Source organism: Parus major, chromosome 24 (genome assembly GCF_001522545.3).
Source record: "Parus major isolate Abel chromosome 24, Parus_major1.1, whole genome shotgun sequence".
In the NCBI taxonomy this organism is placed as follows: Eukaryota; Metazoa; Chordata; class Aves; order Passeriformes; family Paridae; genus Parus; species Parus major.
The window spans coordinates 2,216,850-2,233,675 of record NC_031792.1 but is presented as its reverse complement, the minus strand read 5'-3'; the positions used below and the strand labels follow the sequence as shown (position 1 = coordinate 2,233,675).

The 16,826-nt window shown below is 53.5% G+C and overlaps 2 protein-coding genes across 2 annotated transcripts in view; both read right to left on the bottom strand.

Moving 5' to 3' along the window:
- POU2F3 (POU class 2 homeobox 3) overlaps positions 1-6,159 on the bottom strand; it is a 37,819-nt gene extending 31,660 nt beyond the window's left edge. The window contains exons 1-3 of the mRNA XM_015649603.2: positions 5,952-6,159; positions 1,958-2,011; positions 1,290-1,358 (exon numbers count right to left, since the gene is read on the bottom strand). Of these exons, the coding sequence (XP_015505089.2) occupies positions 1,290-1,358; positions 1,958-2,011; positions 5,952-6,159 (331 nt within the window). The remainder of the gene's footprint in view (positions 1-1,289; positions 1,359-1,957; positions 2,012-5,951) is intronic.
- Positions 6,160-9,241: 3,082 nt separating this feature from the next.
- OAF (out at first homolog) lies at positions 9,242-16,310 on the bottom strand. Its single transcript, XM_015649940.2, has 5 exons — positions 13,338-16,310; positions 12,228-12,301; positions 11,972-12,106; positions 11,296-11,476; positions 9,242-10,733 (listed from the first exon to the last, which is right to left on the bottom strand). The coding sequence occupies exons 1-5, from the start codon at positions 13,408-13,410 to the stop codon at positions 10,459-10,461; spliced, it is 738 nt and encodes a 245-aa protein (XP_015505426.1). The 5' UTR covers positions 13,411-16,310; the 3' UTR covers positions 9,242-10,458.
- Between the last annotated feature and the right edge of the window lie 516 nt (positions 16,311-16,826).

Here is a 16,826-nt window from a genome sequence, read left to right as displayed (position 1 = left end):
CCCAATTTAAGGCCCTGTAACAGCTCCCAGGGTGTTTTGGAGGAGATTTTGGTTTGGGGATGTGTTTTGTTGCTCGTTTATCCCAAACCCCAACTTGGGGTGATTTGAGAGCCCCGAGCAGGAGCTGAGCTGGCCAAAGTCAATCAGAGTTCACGGATGTGAATAGAAGCAGATTTTATCTCTATTTTAGATTATGTCAAATAACCCATCTTAACAGCCAAGGGCACAGAGGATTTCTAAATCAAGGGGTGGGGTTAGTCCCTTTAAAACCTGGAATTCTATTGCTTACCCAAAATATCTTTTTTTTTTTTCCTAAGTTATCTCAAATTTTATAATTCCTTGCAAAGTTTTCTCCTGCTCTTACACATCCCCTTGGCCCAAGCTTAGGGCTCTTCGTTACTCAGAGAATATTTGATTTTTCTACATTTTCTCTGCCAGTTGTTGTTTCAAAAGGTGTTGTAAGCCTATAGCACAGCTTTTAATAATCTCAATTTGCTGTACCTAGTGGGTGCTAAAATGATTTCTTATTGTTGCTCATTTGCCTAAAAAGGGATGTGACCACGGCCCCTGGGGAAATTACAGGGCTCAGGCCTTATATTCAAATCTCACTTCAGGCAGCCTGAAAACACAAACCTGATTTTTCGGGTGCCTGTTACACCTCGTGGTGGGCAGAAATCAGTGCTCCCACCATCACTGTCATCTTCAAAGGATCACCCTGGGCCTCAGCATTCCAGATCCGAGGGATGTGGAGGAGCTGGAGCCTGCGCAGCCTCAGGTGTGAGGTGAGAAACCCAACCACTCCTCTCCATCCCTTCTTGCTGGAACTCCTCAGCTGGATTTGGTTATTCCCAAAGTCCCTCCCATTTTCTCCCCCCCCCACACAGAGCCCGAAAAATGCTGTTTTCCCTAAGGAAAAGCTCCTGGCACAGCCCCTGGGTGATACAGAGCTAAGCTGAGTGCACCAGGACTGTTCCAAAGGCACGACTGCTGTGGCAGAGGCGTGAGCGAATTTCCATGTCAAACCCACTGAGGACATCAGGGAGGCACTCAGGGATTCGCTGCAGTCACACACAAGGGATCTTGCATCGCTGATCAAGATACCAGCGCAATCCTAGCCCGGAGCGCATTCCTGATCAACTCCCAGGCTGCAAGAGCAGCAACAGGAGCCGAGAAAAAAGCACGGGGAGAAACTTCCAGCACCCACATTCCCTTTTTTTTTTTTTTTTCCCCTTAATTTTTCTTTTCTTTCCTCTCCTTCTCCTGCCCCTGCCACCCCAGGCCCTCCTTACCTGGCTCCACCTGGTCAGGTTCGTGCCGGGTATCTGTGGAATCTGCCGCATCCCCGCTCATCTTGATCTCTGGAAAAGGAGGCACAACTGATTTTAATAACAGGTCACAGTCCCAGGCAACAGGCACATGTGGCTTCCACTAAACAGCACAAATGAATGTGTGTAATTATAATAAACCATCAGACTTTCAAATTTCTGATTCCTCAACATCCAGGCACTAGAATATTCATCAGCTCTGAGGATGCACTTTCCCTCCTGTTGCTCTTTGCAGCCCCCTCACTCCTGTCCCCCCTCCCCAGTTTGCTGTGGGGTTTTCACCCTTCTCATCCCTCCTCAGCCACGGGATAAAGGGGTGGATTCAGCACTGGGAGCTGCCCAGCCCCGCTCAGGCTTCCCAAACCTGCCGTGGTGGTCTGGCAGTGACACATCCTCCCACACCTGGGGATCCCTCCAGCTTTCTCCCAGACCCCTTCCCTGTCCTTCGAGATGGCTCAAACTCATCTTGCATTTCCCACTGCCTCTACCTGCACTTTATTTCTGCTCTTCCCAGTCCCATGCAGGTGCTCACACTCCTCACAAGCCCCCCAGAAGCTGCCTTGCCCCAAAGCACTGTCCCCAACCCCTCCAGCTCCCCCATCCTCACCCACGCCAAGGAATTTGTCATTTACCCTTGAAGTGATGACTGCCGCCACACCCGGGGCCACTTTCTCCTTCGGGGACAGCTGCAAGGAAAGGTGGGAATGGTCAACATCACACTGGGCTGCTCATCTCCTCCTTAAAAGAGGCCAAGGACACAGAGGTGGGAGAAGGGGGGAAAGGGGGGATATCTATTCAAATTCAGATGGACACCCCCTCAGCTTTTCCGCACTTTCCATGGGAATTTTAACTGTTTCCAGACTAGTTAGAGGGGGCAAAAAAAAAAATAAAAAGAAAAGGTAAAAAATGAGATAATTTTTTATTATTGGAGTGATTTGCATGTGCTTCCTGCAGCCAATCCCGGCCACAGACTCTTCCCATTTGCATCGGGGAATAACAACAGCGGGGAAGCTGGGCCAGTGTTTGCTGTGGTTTTGCTGGGGTAGGGAAGGCAGGTGGAAGCCACCTAAAAGCATCATGCAAACCCTTTTCCTCTTCCCCATATCCACCTTTTGTTATTCCCAAACGGATGAGAGCAGCCCCGTTGGATTTTTATCCCCATTTCCCTCTTTTGCTCACACCAAAACAGGCAGGGCTTTGTGTGTGTGCAGGTTTTCTTCTCCCATATTCAAAGTTTCCCTCGTGTGCAAACAGCAGATAATCTGGTTTTTTGGCCAAGATTTCATGGCTTTGATCAAGTTGAAAGTCTGAAACTTTCTCCAGCAAATGAATAAAGGTAGAAAAAAAATCAGGATTTTATACCAGAGCGCAGAAACTTTCACATACTTCAGAAACTTCCTTTCCTTAAATTATATTAAGGGGGAAAAAGAGGGAGAAAAGAGTTGTGGGATTTTTTTTTTTTTTTTCCTTCAAATAAACCCTCTGCAATTAAGACATGAACGTTTAGTGGGGCTTCTAAGCATTTCTACTGCAGGAAGAGCAATTACCATCAGCTATAAACATCTTCTTGTCTTGTACCACTGCCAAGGGACCCTAACTTAGGCAATCTACAAAGCACAAAGTTTTGCTGGCTGCCAAAAAGTATTAAAAAAAAAAAAAAAAAAGGCAAGTTCTCATAAAATAGAGGAAGAAAAAAAAAATCTAAAAGCCTGCAGAAGTTTGGTGCTTGCTTTGGTGAGACAGCTTGAAAGCTTGTTTAAAAAAAAAAATAAAATTGGGGAAAGAAAATATCTAATTCCCGGGAGAGCGAGAGCTGGAACAATTCAGACTGAGCTGGGGAAGGGCAGAAAGAGAAGCAGAGCCTGAAAAGCTCTGTCCCTCCTGCAGGAGTGACCCCCACACCCCTCTGCCATTACAACTGGGCTGGGTGGGGAGGGAAGGAGGAGCTGCTGCCGCAACTTGATTGCATATCACATGTTATCCTCCAGGTAAATCCCCTCCTCCTGCAGCCCGGAGATAAGGAGATGCCCTGGGATTCCCATGCACAGGAATTTTATTTTCAGCGAGATTCAGATCCTTCTGGAGATGTGCACAAGTTATTGCAGTTTGAATGTCTTGTAGGGGGGGAAAAAAGAACAAAAAATGAAAAATAATCAGGAAGAAAAGGAAAACTCTGCCTGCTGATGTGAGAGGTTTAAGGTTTAGGGCAGATGTTGTGTCCCTATGGACAGCAGTGCAGCACCAGCACCCTCCAAGGGATCCTTGGGAACAAGGAGCAGACACACAGAGCAATTACTTCCTAATCTAAATGTAGCCAACACCTTTTCATGGACACTCAATGCAAACCCAGCTTTGACCCCTGCTCCATCCTAAAAACCACCTTCAGACAGGGCAGGCTGCGAGTCCAGCTCCTTCCACACAGCTTTGCCAGCTTAGCAATACACACAGGACAATCAAGCTTGGAAAGAAAAACAACCAAAAACCTCTCTGGGAAAAATAACCCGGCTTAAGACTGCCTAACTCTTAACCACAGCCCTATTAGGAGCCGCCACTGCGGCCTGGGCCATATTAAAAATGTGCTGCTCTGCCCCAGCTCCCAAACAGAGCTGGGGTAGGGGCAGGCTGGGTGGTTCAGCCAGACCAAAGGAGCTCTGCCAGTGCAGACACTTCTCCGGGGATATATCTGCATCTCTATTTTTGCCGAAACAAACGGTGTCAGCAAATAAAGCCTTTCCCAAGCCCTCATTCCCCGTAGCTGTTCAGGCATGGGCGAAGGGTGAACCAGCCTGATGGCTTTCAAAGTGGAATCCGATCGTGGAGGAGGGGGGAGCTCGGCTTGGCTGGGAGCATCACCTGGAGCGTTCTGGGATTTAGGTGCCTGAGCCCCTCTGGAGGCTGCAGGGAGGTGAAATATCCAAAATGCCCGGGGAGGGGGTGGTGGCAGCCACCAGGGAAGTGTCTCAGCAAAGAGGAGAGTGTGTGGAGCCTGGGCAGCCCCCCTGGGGGCTGTGTCTTCTCCTAAAATCATTAAAGTTGGAAAAGACCTCCAAGACAGAGGCTGGGGTTAAAGCTGAGCACAGCTCTGCTAGCAGCTTGTTACAGAGGGGCCTCAAAGCTGCTCAGGGACCCCAAAACTGAACAGATGTTGTACAGGGGTGAAAAAACCCCCTCCCACCTGTGCTGGGCTCCTTTCCCTGCAAAGAGACTCCTTAAAGCTCTGGCCTTTCTGACAGCACGAGGGGATGGTTTGGGGGAGTGGAAGTGCTGCGTGCACCCACAGCTCCAAATCCAGCCTGGGAGCGATGCCACTGCCTCTGACAGAGGGCACAGTATCGATCTGGGGAATCTTCTCATGAAGAAAGAGTCGCCCACAAGCCCGGCGGATGGGTGGATGGGTGGATTGGAGCCTGCGGGGGACGCGTCCCCAAGAGACACCAACACAAGCACACCCAGAGCAGGTGCTCCGACCAGTCCTCACACCCCGAGCCAAGACCACGAGCCTCCCTCCTCCCCTCGTGGCCAGGGTTCCCCAGCCCACTCAGGCTGGCCACAGAGGCATCCCAGAGCCGTGGAGAGGTTGGGGTACAGCTGTGGAGAAAAGGCTTTGCCCACCCGTGCCGCTGACACTGGGTGAGGTGGTGCCATTGCTGCACCTTGCCCTGCAGGCCTGTCTGCTAGCCCACGGGCACTCAGGGCTTGTGGAGGGGCTACCAGCCCGCAGGTGTCCCCTGACCAGCAGGGCTCCCACAGGGCTATCCCAGGGAATGGTCCCAGCACAGACTGATGGATGCATCCTCCCCTCCAGCAGAGCGCTTTGTGCCGCACAAAGCCCAGGACAAAAGTCACTAACGGGGCACGTGGCTCCTGCATCCCAAAATCCCACTGCCAGGACGGGGCTGTCGGGGTCTGGCTGCCAGCACCCTGCTCCAGTTCCAGCATCACCCACCGATGTGCTTCTGCCCCTGGGCTGAGCCCAGGCAGCTCGGGCAGGGTGAGCAGGGGCTCAGCACGGCTCCAGGGGATTTGGCAGGGATTGCTCTGGTCCCGGGGGGCTGCTCGGAGGGGGTGTGAGAGCTCCTGAGCTGCACCTCTGGATCAGACCCCTGGAAGGAGTTCTTGAGTATCGCTGTTCATTCATTCCTGACTCAACCCAGCCTCCCTCAGCTCCTTCATTCATTTCTCCCTCCTTTTCCCTCTTTGTCGCCAACTTTTCTCCTTTCAGTCCGTGTCCCATCTCTCTCTCACACACCTCCCTCCACCCTTGCCGCATCCTTCCGTGGATTTATCCCTTCTCCCTCCTCCCAGCTTCATCCCAATGACAGGACGCACAGGTCAGGCACTAAACACTCATTTTCCAGGCACCAGAGATCCCTTTGCGCTCTCCCTGAGCCCCGCTGGGGCTGGCAGAGGCAGCGCTGCTCCCACATTGTGGGCACGGCTTGGCAGCCCCCGAAACAGATCAGGGCAGCATCCATCCCCCGGCAGGAATGCGGGCACTTCACCAGGCGCCCCAGCGGGAGAAAAGAGGAGGGAAAGGAGCGGGGAAAGGTCACGGCAATCAGAGCAAGCCCCATTTCCTGGCCGAGCCCACGGCCCCGGCTCCGCGGTGCGCTCCGTGCCCTTTACCTGCGTGCACGGACTCCAGGTTCACCATCCTGCCGGCGGGGGGAAATCCGCGGTGTGCCCAGCCTCCTGCCGTCAGCCCCAGGTTGCCAGGGGCTGCCAGTTTGCCCTCCCTCCTCTGCCACCCGCTGCCTCTCGAAGCGGCCGTGGGTCCGCTGCCGAAGGGACCTAGAGCTCCATTGCCTGTTGCCATGCAGGGCCAGGTGAGCATGCGGCGCGGTGCCACGCCTCGCCCCACCTCCGGCTCCCTCGGGTGCCCTGACACCCAGCAGCTTGGCGTCAGGCCCATGCAAACGCTGCCATTTGCATATTAGTAACTCGGGAATGGATGAGTCCCTGCAGCGCTGCCAGGCTGCGGGGTGGGGTGGGAAGGAGGGCAGGAAGGAAAGCGCTGCGCTCCGCCCGCCCTCGGCCCCGCTCGGGCAGCACCAGCAGCACCTGCCCCGAAGCCCCGCTGTCCCCTCTTTCGGCCCTGAGCACCTCCGGCCGGCCAGCACCCCCAGGGAAGGTGTTGGGGTGAAGGAAGGACGCGTTTGGGTAGCCCCGATAACCCTCGTGGCCCTGGGGCTGTGTCCTCTCCGTCTGGGTGCGGACCGAACCTCGGTGCGGAGCGAAACAGCGCGAAAAGGAAAGTGAAAAGCATCCAAGGAACCTGTCTTGGCTGGCGATAATGAGCAGGGTCAGGGCTGGCACACGGACACCCTGCTCCACCTCTGTCCCCTAAGGAGAGAAGTGACAGTCAGCCTCTTCCTCCTCATGCCTGCTGTTCCAAGCTGCAATATTTACCAACTTCCAGGGAAGCCAGGCAAGAAAAAAATCCCCTAACGCTGGCTTCTACAGAAAGCGGCCAGAGGCCAGAGCCTCAGCCCACGCTCCGTGCTGTGACAGGGACCGAGCCACCCCGACGGAGCCGGGCTGCTGCTCCCTGTCCCTGCCATGTGCCACCCTGGTGACCCCAGCAGCCCTGGGGACACCCGTGTGACAGGGCCGAGCTCCAGCGCCGCTCCAAGCCCTGCTGAAAGCGTTAACGCTCAATTAGTAGCTGCCAGGTACGAGCTATCACACATTCATCTCTCCCTGGGTAATTCACGTTCCAGGGCTCTCGGCTTTCCCACATGCCGCTCTCCCTCCCTGGAAAGACAGGTTTCTCCGAAGGGATGGGTGGGCGGGCAGGATCTCCAGCCTCACCTCCAACCCAGTCCGGAGCGCTGGGGCTGGAGCTGCCCGCGGCATGGGCAGGGGGGACATCCCCGGGACATGGCAGGAGAGGGCGGAGGAGCTCAAGGAAACTCATAAATAGAAAAAGTGGAGGGAAACTGGGGGTTCCCGGGTCAGACTGACATTTATTTCCAGGGAAGGGGAGATTTCAGCCTTCAGGAAGCGGTGAGGTGGCACGGGCAGCTCCCGTGGAGCTCCTGGAGGGGCTGGACTCCTGCCCGTCCAGCCACTCAGGCCCTGAGCCCTGCGGCGTTCCTGGGCAGCTGCCGCCCTCTTTTCGAGTGTTTTTCTCTGGGTTTTCCCCATCCTGAAGGCTGACGTGATCAGATGCCTTCACTGCGTCAAACGGGAATTTATTTGCTGGTGGCTCCCAGCCAGCTTGAGAGGCTGGCGACCACGGGAGCTCTTCTTCCCCCACATTAGAGCACCTTTTGTTCACCAAGCAGGAGTTTCTCTGCTCTCTCTTCTCCTGGCACGTTTCCCGTACTCCAGAGCCGACCAGGAAGGCGGCTCTGCCGGGTGGCATCTCCAGCCGGACAGGAATCCCGGGCATCCTCTGGGCAAGGATGCTGTCCCGGCCACGGGCAGGGCACCAGTGCCCTCTCCTGGCCCCAGACACAGCTGGGAATGGCTTTTTTCTGGCTGTTATTTTGTGCTCAATGAACCAGCGGGGAAAATTGAATATTTAGGTGGTTTTCTCACCAAATAGCTGCGCCAGCCAAGCCCATCCCCGTGGGTGCCCTGAGCTTTGGTGATATGCAGGAGAGAAAAAACAGGGGATGGATGAGAGCATCACCACTTCTTTCTGCTGTGAAAATGAGATTATCAGGCAAGGCAGGATTGGTTTTACTCTGATCACTGCTAAAATCACTCCCAGACACCATCAAACGCGCTGTTTTGGGGTTTTTTTTCCCCCTGTGGTCATCAATGACTCTCCTCCCTCACTGTAGGCACCGTGCTCTTCCTCTCCAGGTTCTGCCGAGGTTCGTTCCCCTCTTGGAGGGAGATGAGCTCTGCAGGCAGCACCTGATTTATGGGGGACAGCCCTGGGATGGGACTTGCAAGCACAAACTGCAGGGAGACTCTACAAAAATCCCCAGCGTTCTCCTCCGGCAGGGCTGGGGACGTGGTGCGATCCTGCAGGGATGGGCTGGACCACGAGCATCCCTGTCCCGACATCCCGACATCATCCCGACATCATCCCGACATCATCCCGACATCATCCCGACATCATCCCGACATCCCGAGCCCGGCCGGGCACAGCAGCGCTCCGCCAGCACCCACTGCTGGAAGCCGGGGAACTGCACTGGCCACCGGCTACTCCAGAGCCTCGGAATTACGAACTAAACCCGTGGAGGCTCGCTGGGATGTGTCCAGAGCGAGCCCGTGGCCATCCCAACATCCCTGTGCAGGCGGCAGCACTGGCAATGAGATCCAACCCCATCCTGCTCACAGCCCACCTGCCCCAGAGCTGGGTTTAACCCCAGGAACAGGGACAAAACCCCACCGTGTCCCGCTGCAGCAGGAGCCGGGACAGCCGAGAACAAATCCCCGTTCCCCCTTCCCCGGCAAAGGGTGAATTGTTGGTGGGCGAGGCGGAGAAATGCTGGAAGCGCTCGCCCCATCCCTGCATTCCCCACACTAGAGGGAATCAGAGCTCCACGTTTCTCCCTCCAGCAGCCACCGGCAGCTCTGGGCTGGCCCCAAAGTGCTGCCCTCATCAGCTGGAGCTGCACGGGAATTCAGCAGGAATATTTTACCACACTCAGGAACCACTGGGCGAGAGGAGCAGCCCCCAGCCCCCAGCCCCTGCTTGTACTGATGGGTTTATCCAGCACAGCTCAAGCTCAAAGCTCCCACGACTGCCTGGGATGAGCCAAACCTGTCTCCCCACAGAGGGGCTGGAAGGATGGGGTGTTTGAGGTGCAGCATCACGATGCTGAGTCAAAAATTCCTGGATGTTCTCCCCAAATCCATGGCTCTTCACCAGGGGCAGGTTTGAGACTTACCCATAAAGGAACAAACCTGATTTCACACACAGAGTACCAGGCACAAAGAAACTTTTAGGCCAAGGATGCTTTAAAAAATCAGTTTATTTTACCTTACAAATGATAAATAATTTGTTTAAAAAAAATTCATTTCAAGTGTGTTTTACTTCATGTTCCAATATTAAAATACCTTTCCCTTCTCCCCCCACCCCCTTAAGTGATTGATACAAAAATAATTGTGACCAAATTATTTTTTTTTCCTCTTTCACAAAAATTCCTGTATTTTAGGCAAAAAGGCACATTGTGAAGGCTTTTCACCAGGAGGCACAGGAGGTTCCTAAAGACCCCAAGAGCTTCTCTCCCCTCTGTGCTTGTCCTAATTTGAGTGGAAGAGGACACAGGACCAAGCAGCACTTCCAGCGCTTTTTGTCTGATCCCTCCAGGAATATTCCAGAGCCAAGGACAACTTCAGTGTCATCCTTGTTTAACATATGGGGGGAACCAAGGCACAGCAAAGCAGTTATTTAAGAGCTTCTTGTGAATAGCTGGCAGAGCAGGACGTAAAACTGGACGTGGATGTAGAATCCTGTCTTCTTCAAAACCCACCTGGCATCCTCCTCTCCCCCTGCAACCACAGGGTCAGGCTGGTAGTCACGAGTCTCTAGATGTTTCTTTCTTAGAGGAACAGTCACAAGACCAACACAAAAAGTTGGGCCTTCACTAGTCTAGATAGGGATTAATTCAAGCCCTAATTACCAGCCCTTTAGGGGCACAGGATGCTGGGCTATATCCCCCAGTGTATCTTCCATCCACGGGGGGATATATCAGCCAGTCAGGCACTAGGAAAAGCTACAGGCAGGCTCTTGCTTTGGGTGGGCTTCAAACCTTCCTTGTTCAGGGGGTGTGGTCCCAAAATTCAGCTGTTTCCCCGTGGTTGTGTCACCAGGAGGTGGTGAAGGCAGCAAAGGGGGTTCTTCAGTGGCAGACATGCTTGGCAACCCAGGTCAGCAAGATCCTTGCCCTGCCCGCTCAGCTCGAGGCTGGAAAGTGCCCCTTTGAGCTCCAGAGCAGGGCAGCACGCCCCTTTCCCTGTGCTTCACCCCAAAACCTGCATCTCCTGCTCCAGGGAGCCAGAGCATCATCACCCAGCCAGCTGAGCCTGCTTGTCACAGCACGGGGCAGCGTCACAGGAGGAAAGGCACACACACAGAGCACAAGGCACCACTGTGAACAGCATTCCTTCTTCGGAGCAGCCAGCCCCCTGCCGGGGCAGAGGAGCCACCCCTGGGAAGTCTGGCCTGGCTCTAGGTTTCCTCATCCCAGAGGCAGAGCTGCTTTTGAGGCACGTAGTAGTCGAAGGTGTAGCCCTTCTGGCAGCTGCGGATGCCGCACTTGTAGGAGGACACCTTGCCGCCGGCGTCGCGGCTCCTGCAGTACTTGAGCATGCAGGGGTACCACTCGATGCTCAGTGAGTAGCTGCAGATGCAGGGCTTCCAGCGGTCCAGGCACAGCCGGCAGCGCTGCAGCTCCGGCAGGTCCGAGCCTTGCGGCAGCACCTCGAACATGGAGCCGTCCACCCCTGCGGGAGCAAGCACAGACACAGCTCAGCACCCAGGGAAGACAAAGGAGAGAGCCACCAAAACCGACCCCACACGGCCCCCTGGCTGAGGAGGAGGATGGACAGAGCTTTTCCAGGGGCTGTTGGTGCTCAAATCTGAATGGGAACCGCAGGAGAAATACAAAAGCCCAAGGAAAACAAAAAAATAAAGCCAAAGGAAACAGCCACCAAAGATACTCTGGTATCTCTGCACAGTCCCCAGGTCAAGGAGGAGGTTGGACAGAGCATCTCCAGGGACTTAAACCTGAATAGGAGCCAAAGGAGAACAAAAGGCCCCGGGGGAGAGTAAGCCAGAAGACACAAAGCCAACATCTTTCCTCTGGGCGGTGGAGCAAGTGAAAGGTTAAATCCCAAATTAGGTTCACTGGGGGAGCGCCAGCAGGAGGAGAGAGATCTGCTAACACACACTGCTGCAGGGTGACACACGTGCCTCAGAGCCAAAACAGTCAGTGCTCATCCCCAGAAACCTGGCAGGAGCCATCCCAGCACCGTGCCAGCCCACTGACAGGAGCAGGGAACTCACCTTTCTCCAGCCAGAACTTGACATCCTCCTCGCGGGTGTAAATGGCCTCCCTGGCCTCTGCACACACGTTGTGGATGTGGGAGCTCAGCTGGGCTGCCTTGCTGAAGTTCACAGCCACGTCCATGCTGAGATGTTCCAAACCTCGCACCTCCTCTGCCTGCCTCACTGTCCGGGGGTTTTTCTGCAGGGGAAATCATCAGAACTTCAATCCTGGGTGCATCTTGTTCCTTACAGCACATTGTGATGTGGTGCCAGCACCAGATGTGAGAACAGATGTGCACCTGCACCCTGCCTGGGTGAGAGGCACTTTAAAATAACCTGTTGATACTGAAACCACCACGTTTTACCACTGCCTGTGGTGGTTTCTCCATGTTTTGTCCTGATAAATGGTCCCAGATCAGCACTGGCTTCATTTGGGCCGGGATTTTCACAGCCACTCCTGACACAAATGAGGCTGAACTAAATCATGACACAAACGAGACTCAACGAAATCTCAAGTGCTTTCCTAGAACAGGATCAATACCGCTGATGAACTCAGTTTCACACCAAACCCCTCAAGCAGGAGGGGTGGTCAGAGGTGGGTTGAAGAGCTGAGCAGGCAGGCAGCTGCCTGGGAATGGGAATCCAGGCAGGATAACTGAGAATTCCTGGCTGGATGGGAGGATGGATCCCGTACCTGCCGCAGCTTTGCCATGGACTCGCTGGGGATGATCTCGTTGCGGTGCAGCCGGGTCACAAAGCAGAGAGCCTGGAACTGGCTCTGGCCCCTCTCCAGCTCCCCGAGGATTAAGGCACGGAAAATCTTCACCTCCTGACAGAGAGAGAAATAACAAGAGTGAGAGCTGCAAATCTTTGGCATCAGTGAGGTGAATTGAGAGGTTGGGGTCAAAGAGAAAGGCTCCAGCCCAAAAACAAAGCCAAAGGTCTCATACTTGTGCTGCCTGAGCACAGGAGTGTGGTCCCAGCTCCAGTGCCACCCCAAAGCCTGCAGCAGAATCCCTGGTGCCTGCAGAGAATGAAGGGTTTTTCACAGTCCCACTGTGGCAAGGACAAATTGCTGCCAGCTCACATCCCACATCCAACAGCTGAGGGTTTCTGTGCTTTCCCAAGAAGGGAAGCAGAGCTCTAAGGAGCCTCGTTTGGTTTTCTTGAGCAAATATCACACAGCCATTATCTTCATGCCTTACTGAGTAAGCAGCCCCAGATTTCCTCTGCTGCCTTCCCTCACTTGCCTCTTGACAAGTGGCATAGTGGAGAAAAAGTTACTCATCCCTGAAGGTGTGGAACAGAAGTGAAAATGAAATTGTTAAAGGCAGAAGGAGCCATTATGATCAGCTGCAGCTGACTTCCTTTTCTGTCCAGGTCACTAATTTTGTCATTTTATATGACATGGATTGCAGTCCTTTCCAGAACTGACTTGGAAATCAGTCACAGTTAATTCATGTAGAGTCACAGAATTCCTTGGTCAACAGCAAAGCCTCCCTGTGTCCTGCTCTGGCACCAAACCCTGAATTCTTGCAGGGATCAATCCCTGCCTCTGGCTTCTGGGGCAGATTCTTCTGTGGGAATCTGCCACCCCTCGGTGCCAGCCCATCCCACTCCAAGGGTTAAGCAGGACTGGAACAGGGAGAGCAATCCCAGCCTTTGGCACCTCCTGCAGCCAAACCTCTCCCCAGAGAGCTGGGCAGCTCCTGGTGGCAGGAGAGCAGCAGGCAGAGCTGTGAGAGAGACCCCTCTCCTCCTGAGCTGCTCCTTGCCTCTCTCTGCCCCAGAGAGGAACATTTCTCTTTCCCAGCTGGGCTTTCCTGAGCTCACAGAGCCCACTATTTATTTCCTGCCTTCTCTTCTGTGGCCAGAAGGAAAACGGGAATGCCATTCCGTGCACATCTGGACAGCTGCAAGAACAGCATTCCCACCCCCAGGACGGGAGAAATCATCTTGCTGGTGCAATTGTTGACTGCACAACGAGGAGCAGGGCATGGAGGAGGCTTGAGAAAAAAGAGACTCCAAAAATTCTTGTGAAATTGCTATGGAATCATTACCTTTTTTTTTGAGAGAGAGATTTAATGGGGAGATGTCCCACCGAGGCACTGGCACCACTGGTACAACACACATTCCCCATCCACATTTGGTCCAGCTGCCTTCCAGCTTCCAGCTGGGAGCTCCCACAGCATGCAGGGCCCATGGATGAGCAGACTAAAACCAGGAGCTGACTCTGGCATATTCCTCAGCTGCAGATTTAATTCTAATTCCCTCTGAACAGTCTGGGAAAAGCAAGCAGGGATAGCCACGTTTTGCATTCAGGCCGAAATCTCCTCCACAGGCAAGAGGAGATTAAAAACAGTGCAGCACTTCCCAGGTTGGAGGCAATTTTTGTAAAATGAGAACGTGCTGAGCAGCTGATTAATCCTCCTGATCCGTCTGTTTAAGAATTAGCCTTCAGCCAGCCGGCTCTTTCCTCCTCAGGGCTGATGCAGACAAGGAATTCACAACTCCCTGTGCCCAAACTCCAGGTGCCAGGGATTTCCAGAGCATTTGTTGACACCAAGGGAGATGCACTGAGACAGGCAGGAATGGGCTAGGTTGCCAGCACTGAAATAGATTTTAAAAAGCTGTTTTTTCAAGGATCTGGCTCCTGTAGCACTAGTTGTCCTGAGGGGAGAAATTCCACCTTTACCTCCGAGCAAAGCCAAAGTGGACCTTGCAGTGACCACTCTATCCTGAGCAAAATCAGATTCTTCTCTTCCCTGCTCTGCCCCAAATCCTTGCTTGGCTTTGACCCAGCTCTCCAGCAACCCCATGTGGAGCAGGAACCAAACCATGCTGCTTAGAAAAGATTCCACAGGGCAAGAGGCACCAAAACTTCTCCCCCTCGGAGAGCACCTTCCCCTGCCCGGCCTCCTCACCTCCTTCCCGGCAGGAAAAGCAGTGGATCAGCGCCAAGGTGGGTTCCCAGCCAAGGCAGCAAACAGCACCTTTACCTCTGGCTTCCTGCAGAATTTCCCAGCAGGGAACAAGTCCCAGCAGAGCAGAGCAGAGCGGGGACTCTCCGGATGAACTCAGGCCGGGGGCGTGGGGAATCCTCAGCCCTGAGTGGGAGCAGTGACAGCTGGGCTTTGGCATTGGGTGACAAACACTCCAGGGAACAACCAGCCCTGCAGCAAGGCCACAGCAGCTCCTCATGGCAGCACAAAATCAGCGTTCCCAGCTCTCAAAATCCCGGGGCTGCCCGTCCCTACCAAAGGCATTTCCAAAGAGGAGCAGGGAAATCATCCAACTTCTTCCCTCCTCACCCTGTCCTCACAGAGGCTGTCATCTGGGGGGTGAGAGCAGCTCAGCCCCCCTGGCTGGGGTTTATTCCAGCAGGGATTTACAAGCCTGTGTGGTCCAGCTCCCAGCCCAGCAATGTTTCCACGTCGAGTGGAGGAAACCAGTTCCCAGGGAAATAAATCATTTCAGTGCCTTCCTCCCTGCAGCCCATTCAGCTCTCCTGCCAAATTTCTCTCCCCTAAGGACATCAGTGCTGCTGTGGGGACCCGGTTTTGTCTTTGCAGTGGCACAGGAGAATGTGCTGCTGGGGACATGGGGTTACACCAGCACTGCTGGGCCCAATTCTGCACACTGTCAGCAGCCTTTGCCCCAGGGAACGAGCACAGCTGGCCAGAATTCCATCAGTTTGCACAGCACAGGGAACTTGGTGTTGCATCCACACTGGAGGTCCAGAGCCAGCTGAGCTCCTCTGAATGGGTGGGGATTATAGTTTTTAACCCCTCTGTCTCTGGAAATCGCTGGGATGGAGAATTTGGCTGTGCTGCTTCTTATATTCGGGTATCTATAAAGGCAAATCAAGGATGTGCTGGGATAGGAGGAATAAAAAGCATTTTCTGAGCACTAACTAAGTTTTAATGAGTTTTAATGAGCCCTCACAAAGACTCCTGAATGTCCCTCATTTCCTACTTTTGGTATTTGTTCAGAGAAGAATCTGCTCTCCAAACCACACAGATAAAATCTGTGGTCAGACGCTTTCCTGTGTCACCTGGTGATTTGTCACCTAACACGTGGCATGAGGAAATTCTGACACCACCCCCCCAAAACACCACACAATGTTTTATCCAGCTGCATCAACACTGAAAGGACTGGCAGTGCAAGGGTTAAAACACTACCCAGGCTTCCTGCCTTGTGTTTCCAAGCCCAACTTTTCCAGCAATCAAAAGGGAAGAGAAATTTCTCTCTATCTTTGTGCTGACCTTGAAATAAACCCACCCACTTTGTTCTCAGGCCGTGTTTAACAACTGGCAACATCTCTCCCTTCCGATCAGACCCAACATTCAGGCTTGCTGAGCCCCCTCATTATTTTTTTTTTGCAATACATTTTATGCCTGAGCACAGAAAAAGAAGCGTTTTCATTCCCTTCTTTCAAACTGCAAGAAAGGAAAGGGTCACCCCTGCTCTGCCCAAGAAACACCGAGTCCCAGTTTGAACTGGCACTGAGCAGTTTGTGCTGCACCAAAGAGGAAATATAACCTGGTGTGCTCTGAGGACACAGCTCCCCCAGGTCCAGCTCTGGAGGGAAGGCAGGGATGGAAGAGCAATGAAAATCCCAGCCCTGTGGAAGCCCCAGGCACTGCTCAAGTCCCACCAGTGTCAGAGCAAAGCAACGAACAATGATCTCATTTAGCTCCTTTCTTCTCCAGCCCCTGGTCTGGCAACCACAAATTGACAGCAGAGGAAAAAGAAAAAAATAATAAAAAAAATAGTAAATAAACCCCTGATTTTGGACAAACCCCCTGCAGTTTGAGCCAGAGGAGTGGAAAAATCATTTCTGGAAAAAACCCCAGCATCCTGGACACATCATCAGGCTCAAGAGCAGCAGATCAACAACCCCAGCTGCTCTTGGGAACGCTCAGAACCCCACGACCTTCAGTGTTGTGTAATTTCGGGGAGAGAAGCAGCAGGGCAGAGCAGGGAACTGTGTGGGTGCAGCTGGGGCAGGTCAGAGGGGGAAGCCCGGCCAGGCTGCTGCCTGCTCACACATTACTCACCTCACCACAAAGCCAGCTAGCTCCCTGCTCCTTTCTGGTTCCCTGGCTCTTCCCAGCTATTTTCCAGCAAATCCATGGAGTGGAGAGAGTCAGGCCCCAGCTGCCCTAAAACTGAGGATCGGGAATGCACTTCTGCAAGCCGGATGCTTGCAAAGCCCTCCAGGGACCATCACTTCCAGCAGGGGCTGTGGAGCTCAGGATTTAATCTATGGACTCAAAACACCTCCAGAGAACCCCAACCCAGAAGAAACTCAACTCTAATAAGGATGGGAGGGAGAGAAGATGTAACACACACTCAGCTGGGTTTGTGGGTGAGCTCTGAGCTCTCAGGAAGAGCTGAAGCAAGTGGAAAATGCTGAAAAAAATCACCAGCTCAGCACAGGTCATGTCCCAGGTTCCCAAAGGACCTGCCTAGAGTGAGTTTGGATTTCCCTCGCCTGGGAATGTGCAAGTTTGCAATTATTTAATGTTTTCTTTAATAGGAGTCAC